The sequence below is a fragment of the Macadamia integrifolia genome, unplaced genomic scaffold, assembly GCF_013358625.1.
Source record: "Macadamia integrifolia cultivar HAES 741 unplaced genomic scaffold, SCU_Mint_v3 scaffold_223A, whole genome shotgun sequence".
NCBI lineage: Eukaryota > Viridiplantae > Streptophyta > Magnoliopsida > Proteales > Proteaceae > Macadamia > Macadamia integrifolia.
Window position 1 is genome coordinate 46,002 of NW_024870649.1, and position 13,663 is coordinate 59,664.

At 38.8% G+C, this 13,663-nt stretch overlaps 1 protein-coding gene across 11 annotated transcripts in view; it reads right to left on the reverse strand.

Annotated features, from left to right (window-relative positions):
• Window positions 1-13,663, reverse strand: part of LOC122071424 — an 81,490-nt gene continuing 67,827 nt past the window's right edge. For 4 of the 11 annotated variants that reach the window (XM_042635769.1, XM_042635770.1, XM_042635771.1 and 1 more), the window contains 5 exons: window positions 10,796-10,923; window positions 3,693-3,875; window positions 1,482-1,579; window positions 444-1,283; window positions 1-306 (listed from right to left, as the gene is read on the reverse strand). In XM_042635769.1, coding sequence (XP_042491703.1) covers window positions 201-306; window positions 444-1,283; window positions 1,482-1,579; window positions 3,693-3,875; window positions 10,796-10,923 — 1,355 coding nt within the window. In that variant the 3' untranslated portion in view covers window positions 1-200. Of the gene's footprint in view, window positions 326-443; window positions 1,284-1,481; window positions 1,580-3,472; window positions 3,569-3,692; window positions 3,876-10,313; window positions 10,452-10,795; window positions 10,924-13,663 lie in introns of those variants that run through there. The other 7 variants (XM_042635774.1, XM_042635772.1, XM_042635775.1 and 4 more) reach the window with 7 other exon arrangements.

Sequence of the window (13,663 nt, forward strand, 5' to 3'; positions counted from 1 at the left end):
AAAAAAAAAAAAAAAAAAGAAAAAACCGGGGAATGGAGTTTCAATAGAACCTCAATGTTCTCTTCCTTTTCATCCTTCTTTTTACTGCTTCAATAGATTACTTGGGCATCAGGGAGCATCTTTATAACCAACCTCAGAACCAATGATGTCATCCCTGATTGCTACAATGTCTAGACCAGGTAGTCCATCCAAAGCAACAGTCAAAAGCAAGTTGACACCACGTCAGTCATGCAAGGCCTCAACACAAGGTCACACAATATGAGCTCCATCAAGTTGATCTGTAGCCATTCTGGTCTCCAGTACCTTCTGCATGGCATAGTGACATCTGGAAATGTCAATATAAACAAAAGAAATACATCAGCAGTTCCAATCATCGGTTGCCCTCACATGCCCTTCCATGTTGACAAAAACACCATAACACTAATTTAATGAGAGTCCAATACCTCCAAGGGAGATGGTCAAGGAACATGGATGGTGACACGACAATATCTTTGAAGTTCTCCCTGTTTGCTATGTAAGCTCTATGACAATGCTCATCCTCCTGAACCCTCCAGCCTCTCCATAAAGGCAAAAGACTTCTTCTCTGCTGTGGTACTATATGAATGACGAGGCCTGGTAGAAACACCTCCTTGGGATCTCCCACGGGCACGTCACTGGATGAAGGAACGACATCCATAAATTGAGATTCAGGACCTTCACTTAAAATTACATCAGCATCCATCTCAAATAATGGATTGGTTTGAGTATCCAGTTGATCACTGTGGCTAGGTTCATTAGAGTCCTCTTTTAGAATCACAGCTTCTGGGTTTTCAGTTAACTCAGTCACACCCTGAAAAGGAAACTCTGGATCCTGTTCACTCCCTGCAATTAATGCAATGCTGTTCTCATTAGAAACTCCTTGTGGTTCAAAAGTGACATCCATTGTCAGCTTCCAATTCTTATCCTTTTTGAGACAGCATTTGTGATAATCAGGCATTTTCAGCATGCAAAATATTGCTTCGGTACAAAGAAACACCCCACCTTTAATTGTGTATTTAAGATGTCTCCTGTACATAGAATTATTTTCCTCAGTCAAGGTTGCAGGGTGGAAAGATGGACTCAAAACCTTCGGTTCTGTCTCACTCCCATGGTAATTGCTTAGATACAAAACCTGCCGGGCTAGTTTGCAAACCATGGCAGAATCAGCTTCAGAATCCTGAGACAGCGCTGTGATGGCTGCTGCTCGAAGCCTCAAGATTGAACAAACTGAAAGGCGCGATGAAAATTCATCATTGTAAAGGATGCTGCAAACCATTCCCAAGCTTGTTATATCAGATGCTTAGACGAAAAAAACTAGAAAATAAATGAGACAATGAACTATGTTCCAAGGGATCTCTGACAAGTGAATAAACAAATTCCAATATATTCGCATCAGATGGTTAATGAAATTTATGAACCTGCAAATAACTTTCCATGAAAATTTCAGTAGCTTCTGAAATCACCTTGTAACAAATTCCGAACAGGCTTCTGCTACGACTGAATCCACACATGGAAGGGGCCCATAAGCGTATACACGTAAGTTTGGGTATCGACGATATAACTGTTGAAAAGGGGAAGAAATATGACGTGATCCCAATTCATTGCCTTTACATAGAAAAATAAATATAAAAGTTCTTGCACAGAAAAAATGCATGAAAATGAAAGGTGAGAAACTTCTGAACAAGAAGGATTACATACAACAGAGGTTGCACCTTTTATTGATGAACTAACTGCTTGAATTCAGAAGTTATCCACCGAAAGAAGAATAAAAAGTGGGAAAAATTCCTGTAAATTAGAAGAAGAAAAGGGAAAAGAGAGAAGAGAGATGGCTGTAACCCTTGGGAGTCACAACCTTATGTTGAGACTCCCACTTCATTCAGTATTTATATAGTGACATGTGACATAACCCTACTAAGGGCATAAAAGGGAAAACAAAATAAAGTTATTCTTCATGGGTTCACTGTTCACGTGAACAGTACCCATGAACACTGTTCACATGAACAGTGCTGTGAACCCCTTAATCAATACTTCTAACACTTCTGCTTAAGTTGGAGCATAGATGTTAATCATGCCTAGCTTGTTACAAATATAATTAACTCTACCACTCCCAAGAGACTTACTAGAAACATCTGCAAATTGTTCTCCTGTGCGAATATAATTTGTAGAGATAACTCCTTGCTATAGCTTTTCTCGAACAAAATGGAAATCGACCTCAATATGTTTCGTTTTCTCGCGGAACAGTGGATTTGATACAATATGATTATATGAACAGCAGCCTAGTTATCACACCACAATTGCATAGGAGATGGATTCTCAAACCCAAGCTCAGCCAACAACTACTTCACCCACATCAACTCATAGGTGACATGTGTCATGGCTCGATACTCAGACTCTGCACCAAACCTAGCCACAACAGTCTGCTACTTAATTTTCCATGACAACAGGTTTCCTCCAACAAAAGTAAAATACCTAGTAGTTGATCACCTATCAACAAGAGATCCAGCCCAGTAAGCATCACAAAAAACTTCAATACGTCCATGCCCATGATCAGAGTATAACATACCATTACTTGGAAATTTCTTGAGATACCTCAGAATACGATGGGATGTACAAGGAGAGGATAGAAACTGACTCACAACACGGACAGGAAAGCCAATATCAGGTTGAGTTACAGTCAGATAATTCAACTTTCCAATCAACCTTTGATACTTCTTAGGATCACCTAGAAGGTCACCATTGCTAGCTGTAATTTTACATTGGGATCCATATGAGTATTCAGAGGCTTGGACCCTAACATCCCAGTCTCTGTAAGAAAATCCAGAACATACTTCTCCAAGAAAGAGAAATACTTTTCTTGACTGAGCAACTTTAATACCTAAAAAGTATTTTAACCTTCTCAAATCCTTAGTTTAAAACTTCTGTTGTAGGTGAGCCTTTAAGCACTGGATACCCTCAATATCATCTCCCATGATAACAATATCGTCAACATAAACAACAAGGAATATCCTTTTCCACACCGGATTTCCTATAGAAAACTAAGTGATCACCGTCACATCTCGATAGTCCAAACTCAAGAACCTCATTAATAAATCTACCAAACCACGCTTGAGGAGGCAGCTTCAAATTGTACAAGGACTTTTGAGCTTGCACACCATCCCAGACTCCCCTTGAGCAACAAACCCTGGAAGTTGCTCCATATAAACTTCCTCATGTAGATCACCATGAAGAAACACATTCTTCACATCAAGCTGATATAATGGCCAACGATGAGAAGCTATAAGAGATATCAAAATACAAACCGATGCAAGTTTGGCAACGGGAGAGAAACTGTCCAGATAGTCAACTCCATAAACCTGGGCATACCCATTGGCAACCAACCTTGCCTTCAACCGAGCAAGAGAAACATCAGAGTTGACCTTAACCACATACACCCAACAACCAATAGCAAACTTACCAAGAGGTAAGGGGACAATATCCCAAGTCTGATTTTCCTCCAAGGCCAATAATTCTTCCTCCATATCTACCCTCCATCTAGGACTAGACAATGCATCTGCAACAGACTTAGGAACATGATGACTAGAAATAGTAGAAAGACAAGAATAAAAAGAATATGATAAACTAGAATAGGAAACAAAATTAGAAATGGGATTGGGTGCAAACCCTAGCGCACTTACGTGAGCAATGGGAAGATCAATATCAGAAATAGGGACACCTGACTTGAGATCTGTAGACAAAGACGATGAGGCAGGCACTGTAGAAGCAAGGGGTGCCGGATCTTCTAGACGACGATGAGTATAAACTCGAACAACTGGTGGAGGAGTTGGTGGGGCTACAATAGTTGGAACCTGTGTAGCTGACTGGTGAACAATATAAACAAGAAGATTATCATCCAACTCAGACATACAAATGACTCATTCGGATAAGAGGTGGACTCAAAGAAAGATACATCAGCAATAACAAAATAATTTGGAGTTTAGGAAAGTAGCATTTATATCCATTTTAGGTACGAGAGAAACCCAGAAAGAGAATTTTAAGAGCTCTATAATCCAACTTGGATAACTCTGGACAATGATCACAAATAAAACAATCACAACCAAAAACACGTGGAGGGTGAACAAACAAAGGATCAGAAAGGAACAACAAAGAATGAGCAATACCACCACGCAAAACGGAAGAAGGCATGCGATTAATAAGATAGGATAAAGTCAAAACAGCATCAGCCCAAAAAGACTTGGCCACGTTCATTTCAAACATAAAGGACGTAGCAACTTCCATCAAATGTTTGTTCTTTCTTTCAAAAACACTATTTTGTTGAGGGGTGTCTGAACAGGAAGACTGATGAACCATACCATGTTCATCCACAAGATTAAAAAAGGGACCAGAAAAATATTCTTTGGCATTATCACTACGTAAGATTTTAATAGACAAGCCAAACTGAGTCTGAATTTCAGCAACAATAGTATAAAAAATGGAAAACTCATAATGATATTTCATTGAATAAATCGAAGTAACTCTGGTATAGCCATCAACAAAAATAACAAAGTATTTAAAACCCAACTTAGATGTGATTGGACAAGGACCTCTAATGCTGGGCCGGTGGTCCCAAAGGACCCAACTAGGATGGCTATGGGCCCATTTAAGAGCTTAAGGAATTTAGGTCTACGATCAAGTATTCAACAGACTTCTTCTGAGACGAACAACACTGTTAGCAGGGAGCAATAACTGTAGCATGCAAGCTCAGAACTGAACCTGTTGCATGTTTATTGTTCGCTGGATGGAAGGAACTGGGGAAGGGGAATATAGGGTATGAACCTCTACAGGAAAGGAACCAATGATTCCAATTTCAAGCCCAATCGGCCTCTGTTGATGACCCGAGGAAGCTTACCTGAACCTGTTAGTGTCGCCCAGAACAGGGTTTCAGCAGTTTACAATAAAGAAAGGAGAAAGAAAGAGAATAAAGGGGCAGGGGTATTTGTCCCACAGAAGGACAGGAAGGGGGTTCAGTATCTACCTTGCTGGACTGCTAAGAATGCAGTAATAAAGAACCAGAAAAAGATGAGAGAACAAGGAGAAAGAAAGACAGGAGAAGAGGGAAGATAGGGAGATCGCAGGGAAGAAGGAAGGGAAGGTGATCGCACAAGGGGGGTGAAGAGATCTCAAAGAAGAAGAGAGGAGGGGAGAAGACAGCCACGCAGGGAGGGTTTCCCAATCAATTCATTCTTCATTATTCAATTCCATAACTTGGGTTACGTGCCTTATTTATAATAATCTAAAATTAAAGCTTCCTACTTAAAGTCAAAGACTAAAACAGAAATAAAATCTCCTAAATCTAGACTAATAGAAATAGAAACAAAGGACTCAAATTGGAAACTTGTTACTTACGTAGAAACTACCTAAAATAAAAGATTGCAAATAAAATAAAATCCTAAAATATTCTAAGGACTCAAATTGGAAATTTCTACTTGCCTAATAGCTACCCCAAAATAACCCAAAATAAAAGATTACATATCTTTGCCAAATAAAATAAATATTTTAAATATGCTACTGACCAACTACCAAACTTGGGTCTGGTTTTTTGTTCGGGATCTTGAAAGGGTTTGGGTCGATCCATCGTAGTGTTGCTACATCATCCCCTGATGTTTAGAAAAACTCGTCCACGAGTTTTATAGAAGGGGAGAATCAGCACCACTCGATCAACATCCTCGATCAACGGCTTTGATAGGGTAAAGATCCAGCACAGCTCACGATCAACGGTCATTATCTCGTGATGGTCGTCAACAAATGATATGATTTTGATTGGAATCGGATGGCGGGGCTTCACAAATGAGATCGGGCCATCGATCAGTTCTTTAGATGCAACCTTCATCGGATCATCCAGTTCATCTTTAACATCAACAGAAACGCTTGCTGTAATGGTCTCTAGATGGGAAGCTTTAAGCACTTGTAGATTAGCTTGGAGTGCTTTCAAGGCTTCTTCATTCTGTTGATGGGAGCATGGTTCCCGAGGTGTCGTCACAATGTCATGAAGAACATGACCTTGCTATCCGTCGGGGTTCAGAATACTTGTCTTCTTGTGGTAATGACCTGGAGGGTAACAACTTATGCTTCCCTTTTTATCCTATTAGCAGCCAACTCTACTTAGAAAGCTCTAGCCACCTTCAATGTCTCTTCATTCTGTCAAAGTAACCGAGTCCACAATTCAGATGAGGGGGTGGTGTAAGCAACCATTGGAGTAAAGGAGTTGACAGGAAATTCGCTCTGGTACCAAATAATGCAGGGCCGGTGGGTCCCAAAGGACCCAACTAGGATGGCTGTGGGCCCACTTAAGAGCTTAAGGAATTTAGATCAACTATTCAGAAGACTTCTTCTGAGATGAACAACACTGTTAGCAGGGAGCAATAACTGTAGCATGCAAGCTCAGAACTGAACCTGTTGCAAGTTTATTGTTTGTTGGATGGAAGGAACTGGGGAAGGGGAATATAGGGTATGAATCTCTACAGGAAAGGAACCAATGATTCCAATTTCAGGTCCAATTGGCATCTGTTGATTACCTGAGGAAGCTTACCTGAACCTGTTAATGTCGCCCAGAACAGGGTTTCAGCAGTTTACAATAAAGAAAGGAGAAAGAAAGAGAATAAAGGGGCAGGGGTATTTGTCCCACAGAAGAAGGAAAGGGGGTTCAGTACCTACCTTGTTGGACTGCCAAGAATGCAGTAACAGAGAACCAGAAAAAGAAGAGAGAACAAGGAGAAAGAAAGACAGGAGAAGAGGGAAGATAGGGAGATCGCAGGGAAGAAGGAAGGGAAGGTGATCGCACAAGGAGGAGTGAAGAGACCTCAAAAAAGAAGAAGGGGGGGTGGGGGGAGAAAGCCACGCAGGGGGGGTTTCCTAATCAATTCATTCTTCATTAATCAATTCCATAACTTGCGTTACATGCCTTATTTATAATAATCTAAAATTAAAGCTTCCTACTTAAAGTCAAAGACTAAAACAGAAATAAAATCTCCTAAATCTAGACTAATAGAAATAGAAACAAAAAATGACTCAAATTGGAAACTTGTTACCTATCTAGAAACTACCTAAAATAAAATAAAATCCTAGAATTTGTTACTTATCTAGAACTACCTAAAATAAAAGATTGCAAATAGGATAAAATCCTAGAATATTCCAAGGACTCAAATTGGAAATTTCTACTTGCCTAATAGCTACCCAAAATAACCCAACTTTGCAAAATAAAATAAATATTCTAAATATGCTATTGATCAACTACCAAACTCATAATGAACTAAAGAAAAAAGATGCATAAACTATTTATTGACTTGAGGGAGACAGCTCACACAATGAAACTTCCCAAACTGACAAGACTTACACTCACCTCATATATCATAATGAACTAAAGAAAAAAAGGTGCGCAAATTATTTATTGACTCAAGGGAGACAGCTCACACGATGAATCTTCCCAAAATGACAAGATTTACACTCTAAACTAGAAAGGGAACTAAAACGAGGATCAAGCAGTTGTAGACTCTACAAAGACAAATGATCCTGAGGGCAGTGAACTTGATGAGGAGATAGAACACCTGAACAAGCAACTGAAGGAGAATCATCTTCAAGAAGATACAACCCCCCCGGCGCGATTCATGACCTCTACCAATCCTCTTCTTCATCATAAAATCTTGAAAGCACAAGAATCAGGAAAAAAGGTGTTATAGAACAATTATAAGCACATGTAAGTTTGTTTACAAATAAAAGATTAAAAGGAAACTGTGAAAAATGAAAAACTAACGATAAGGACAAAGATGAATTGGGATGAACTGTTCCAATCCCATTAACAAGAATCAGAGAACCATTAGCTAAAGTGACACTGGAAGAAGATTTCTGTAGGGAGGAAAATATACTTGAAACACCAGGCATATAATCTGAAGCACTTGAATCAATGATACAGAGATGACAAGAAGATAAACATGCAATGGCATTACCTATTTGGACAAAAGTAGTAGTGGACGACTGAGAAGTCTAAAACTGATTGTACCGTGCAATTTCTTCGTCTGTCATCATGACCATCTTCCCCTTAGATGGTCCAAGTGGAGTGGTTGTCTCAGTATTCGCTACTGAATTGGAAAACTGCTACCTAGAAGGTTTTCCATAAAGTTTCCAACAAAAATATTGGATATGCCCCAGTTTGCCACAATGATGGCACGTTCATACTGTTATTGAGCTGTCTGAGGATGCAGGATTACCAGTAGCTTGCCCTTTGCTATTTCCACTCTCAGTACCACGTGTGCCACCAAGACCAATGTTATGAGACACAAGAGCTATGTTGTCTCGTTAGATACACATAAGACAGGAAAGATGCCACCTTGTCTCCCCCAAGTATCTGAGAACAAACAAAGTCATACTCTGATCCAAGACCACCCAAAAATCCTATAACTACAAGTTGCGCCCTCTAGTTCTACATCTGATGCACGTCACCACTAATAGGAAGTACAGAATTCAATTCTTCATACATTCTCTTAAAATCAGCAAAAGATTGGGTCAACGGGTGACCCTTCCGATCAACTCGATTAAAGTTTGAGATAACTCATAGATGCGGGAGGGATTGTTCTGTCCAAAGTACAAAACATTTAGATATTCCCATAACTCCTTCACAGTATTAATATGGGTGACAAGATCAACACTAGAATTCTCCATAGAATTCCAAAGTTGTCTCAGAATTCGTGCATCAACTGTATCCTATGTAGTATCTGCAGCACACTTTGTCTTTGTAAGATGATCCTTTTGATCACGACCAATCAGAACCAACTGCATAATTTTCTAAGTTTCTTTTCTGTGATTTTATGAGAGCATGAAGATACAACCTCAGTCACTACACTCTTTGCTTCGGCCATTGATGCAAAGAAAACAAGCAATTGTCCACAAACCCTTGCAATAAGTCGATCTCAAGAACCCTATTCCAGAGAAAATCGATAACCTTGCTCCAGAGAAAAATCAACCCACAAGAGATTGATCCAACAACCAATCAATCCCAAGAAAGCAACCCTTCAACAATGATCAATCGATCCGCCAAAACCCTAACAAATCCAATCCACAAAATACCTGAACAAAGTTGATTTTCCACAGAACCTTGACAAAAATCGATTTTGCCAAAACACTAACAAAATCAATTTCTCCAAAAAGATTGAACTTTGGACTTCAATCTCTAATCCACAAATCATAAATCACAAATGAGACCTAGTTCTTAATGCTAATCATGAACTAGTCTCTAAAAGTCACCATAAAACAACATAGGGTGCTACGCCCCTTTCAAAGAGAAATCGAATGAAACTTCGAAACAAGATTCTTGATGGTTCACTCACCCTTGATTGAAGAAGGAACTTGTGTTGATGAGAACCTATAATAATTGTGTCAGTCCCTAAAAATTTTCTCTGATGTCATATAAATTAGAAGAAGAAGAAGAAGGAGAAGGAAAAGAGAGAGAAGAGAGATGGTTCACAACCTTATGTTGAGACTCCCACTTCATTTAATATTTATAATAGTGACATGTGACATAACCCTACTAAGGGCATAAAAGGAAAAAAAAAAAAAAAAAAAAAAAAAGGACATTCAAGGGAAAACAACATAAAGTTACTGTTCACATGAACAGTGCTGTGAACCCCTTAAAAATTACAATTGTGGAATATCCTCTGGATGAACTTGATATTCATTGATTAAAGTAAGCTGTAGGCTTACAATCTCTATAGGCCTAACAGAACCTTCCCTCTAATGACTAAAAGCAATGAAAGTAGCGTTCATGGTCATGTCAATAACTCTTATCTCGTAAAATTATTTTAGGACAAGGAAGATGTTGTCTTTCAAGAAATCCCAACCTTGGGTCACAGGTCCTAAGGTTGCACATTTTTCCCTTCACATAACTGGTTGTTTCTTCATAAAGTTCCACTTAGCTTCACATAAAAGGTCTTGGTTGTAAGTATGTCCTAGAGGTAGGAGGTATATACCTGGTTATTGCCACTTAGCCTTTCCTCTTAATGAGGTTATCGGAAATATCAAAAAATAGCACCTTCAGAATTACAAGCAAGCACTAAATTTCAATGGTGACATGTATTCTTCAATCAAATACTGATCAACTTCGAGTTGCAACAAGATGTCATAAAGCATAAACTCCAATTACATAAGCAGAAACCTGTACTTATAAGCCAATGTGCATCTGCAACATATGCACATATGGATTAGGATGAAAACAAATAAATCAACCTCCTTGTCTGAGCATGGCAACAGCGCCTCAAGAAGCATCTTACCTATGTTCGAATCACCTTGGCAGCACCTTTGAGGCCACTCACAACGGGATTAATTTGGCTTTCCGGTTGATCCCATTAATGACCCGGTGAAGTGATTGTGGGGTCGGCTGGATCCGGGGGAATAGACAGGCCGAAGGCCTGTAAACCCTCATTAGCACAAAAAAAAAAAAAAAAAAAGGAAAAGCAAAACAAAATAATCCTGTCTGAGGGTTTTTTTTTTTCTTTTTTTCTTTTTTAAACATGATATTTAATTGTTTTGTATTATGGGATTCTTTTATATTTTCCATGTTTATGAATAGATTAGTCTGCCCAAAAACTGAGAAAGAAGAATCAAATCAACTGAGGTGGAATCTGTCCAAAAAAAAAAAAGAAATTTAAAATGAACTGATATGGAAAATTACATATTACTAACTCAGTGAAATAATTGTTTAAAGATAAATAAATTATAAATCAAGACCATTTTGAAGTGAACATAATCCTACCCTAATCCCTAGCAGTGTGCCAATAGCACCTCCAAGAGAATGCCCCACAATACGAACACTGTATCCATCACACTCACAACCAGCTCCCAATAGTGAAGAAAGCAGTCCGGTGGCCCCAGGAGAATTTTCTAGATAAAAAAAAAATTGCGAGTCAACAAAATGCAATGTTCAGCAAACAAAAAATGCGTTCTTTGGGAGTTAAAAAAGGTTCATCAAAGTAATGAGGCAAATATAATAACCATCAAATCTTTTTAGTTCATCTTTCATAGTTCTAATTTATAACAAGTTATGAAAATATCAAAATAGGCTCATAGGATAGTTAAATTAGGTCACATGCAGTATCAGTAACAGAACCCTTCTATTGATGTCATGGGAAACAATGGTAAAGAACTTTAAAGCTCATGGTCATGGTACTCCCAATGTAGTTTAAAAGAGCACATATTTATGATTTTGTCATAGCCCCACTTGTTGAAGGAGTAGTACAAACAAAGTTGTCCTCCTTGCTTAAACTTGAGGATGGGTAATCTGAGTAAGGACAAGAGATTCAAAGGTACAACCAATGGTTGGAAGACTGAAGGCTCCTTCTATGTAAGCAGGTTATGCTTTTCCACTCGAATTTGACGGACTTACAAGGAAAGCAATGACAAGGAAGAGGTTTTACGGAATGTGGACAATGAAGCCCAAATCTGTTGTTACGTTGGTGTTAATATTACACCTAGATAAACATCTAGGATTTTATGTATGGAGTTTAGAAGTCAATAGCAATTGTTCTACTAATTATGGAAAACGAGATGAAGTTTATAATTATGAATTTTGTTGCATATTGGATGTCCTTATTGGCAACCATGGCCATGTGTCAGTGATGGGATGGCCAAAGGTGATGAGGTAGTTGTGTACAATCACTATGTTTTCAAAACAATGCTCAGAGGCTTGTCACATGTTGCATGTGTGAAGTGGAAGCAGTGTGTAAAGGACCCTTCATTAAAAATGAAGAAATCATTAAATTTATACAATGGTAAGCACATTTGAGGGCATTTTCGAAACTCTAAATGGAAGATTTGGAAAGAGTGATGTAGATAAGTCACTTAATGGTCTTATTTTATTGGAAATAAGTCTTGGGTTGGGTTATGTACGTGTTGGGCCTTTGATACCATGAGTTTTCTATGTAATGGGCCCCTTAATGAGCCTAAAATATGGGTAGAAAGTAGGAAAACGAAATTTAATTCATTAGTTTAGTTAGAGTCCTGTTTTGAGTCTATATTCTTTGTTATTTCAGTTTCCTAGTCAGTTTAGGCTTCCGAATTAGTTAAGAATTGAGTTAGGCTTTTATTTTTTAGTGTTTGAGTCGGTTTTGAGTCTTCTATATAAGTTTGTAAGGGGCTACAACATTAAACACGAATTTATTAATGAAAAAAAAAGATGGCATATGCTGTTATGTTGTGGGATGCAATTCGGTGAGATGCCTAAACCTGAGGGTGAGATGCCCGTTCACTAGTTCTTCTTCCCCCTTCTCAACCCTCCATCAAATTCTCTTTCTTTTCTTATTTTCTTTTTATTTGTTTGTTGTGAGAGAGTGTTTGAGAGCTAAAACCAAGCCTATTGGAGGACATCTTCTCTATTCAGCCAGAATTTTAGATCTTGCCTGGGATTAGGATCATTTGTGATTCTAGTTCTACATTATTTGGTATCAGAGCCTAGCCGACCAAAAATGGAGCCAAGTGAATTTCGTGAGAAGCCTTCTTTATACATCTTCCTTGAATGGGTAAAAGAATTGTACGTCTACTTTGATTCCTATAACCTGACAGAGGCCCAACGACTTCAATATGCTTGCTCCCAAATGATTGATTGTGTTCAAATACAATGGAGAGTCTGTGAAAGGCAACTTAAAGCTCAAGGGCGTGAACCTAGACTTGGGATGAGATAGAATATGAGTTGGTAGGCATGTACCTATCTAAACGTGAACAATGTATATACTTCCCTCCACCAGAGTTCCCTCCAATTACACCTCAAAATCCACCCACAGATGACAAGAGCATGAAGGAATTGTTTGACCACGTGGCAATTATGTTGCAACAAATTGCAAACGAGCAACAGGAGAAGACACCTCCAACCAATGAGCTAGAGTCAAAAGTTGAGGTTAGTGTTGAAAAAATTCTAGCAATTCCCATTGTCAAGGAAGAACTAATCATTGATATCATAGTTGTCAAGGCGTCGCCTAGGCGTCCAAGCGTTTTTTTAGGGTCACGGCGAGGGACGCCATTGCTGAAGTATAAAAGGCGGTCGCCTTTGGTATAAAGGCGTCCAAAAGGCGTCGCCTTGGTCGCCTTGGTCGCCTTTATACCAAAGGCGACCGCCTTGGTGTATTTTTTTTTTTTTTCCCCTTTTACTTAATTATTTATTTTTTATATTCTGATTCTTAATTTTTCATTTGATGAAGTACAGGTTTTTAAAGGATGTGAGATACATGGAATCATTAACTCTCAAGTGAACAACAAAAAAAAAAAAAAAAAAAAAAAAGAAAAAGGTTTGGTGGTGGGGGGAAATAAAACATGAAAAGTTTTTTTAAAACCCTCCATTTCTCTCGTTCAGTTGTTCTCTCCACCGGCCGGTGACCTGCGACTGCCATTACTGCTGTGATTCAACCGCTGTAATCGTCGGAGAACTGCTGTGATCGTCGGAGAACTGCTGTGATTCAACCGATCGATTGAACGAGACCTTGCGACTCTCTCTTCAACGTCCTCGAAAAAGGTATGTATGTTTGTTAAATTTTTTTTTTCCCTCCCTGCTTCGTTTCGAGCTACGATTTCTTTTTTTTTTTCTCCCTCTTCTTCCTCTGCTTCTTCTTCGCCTACGATTCTTTTTTTTTTC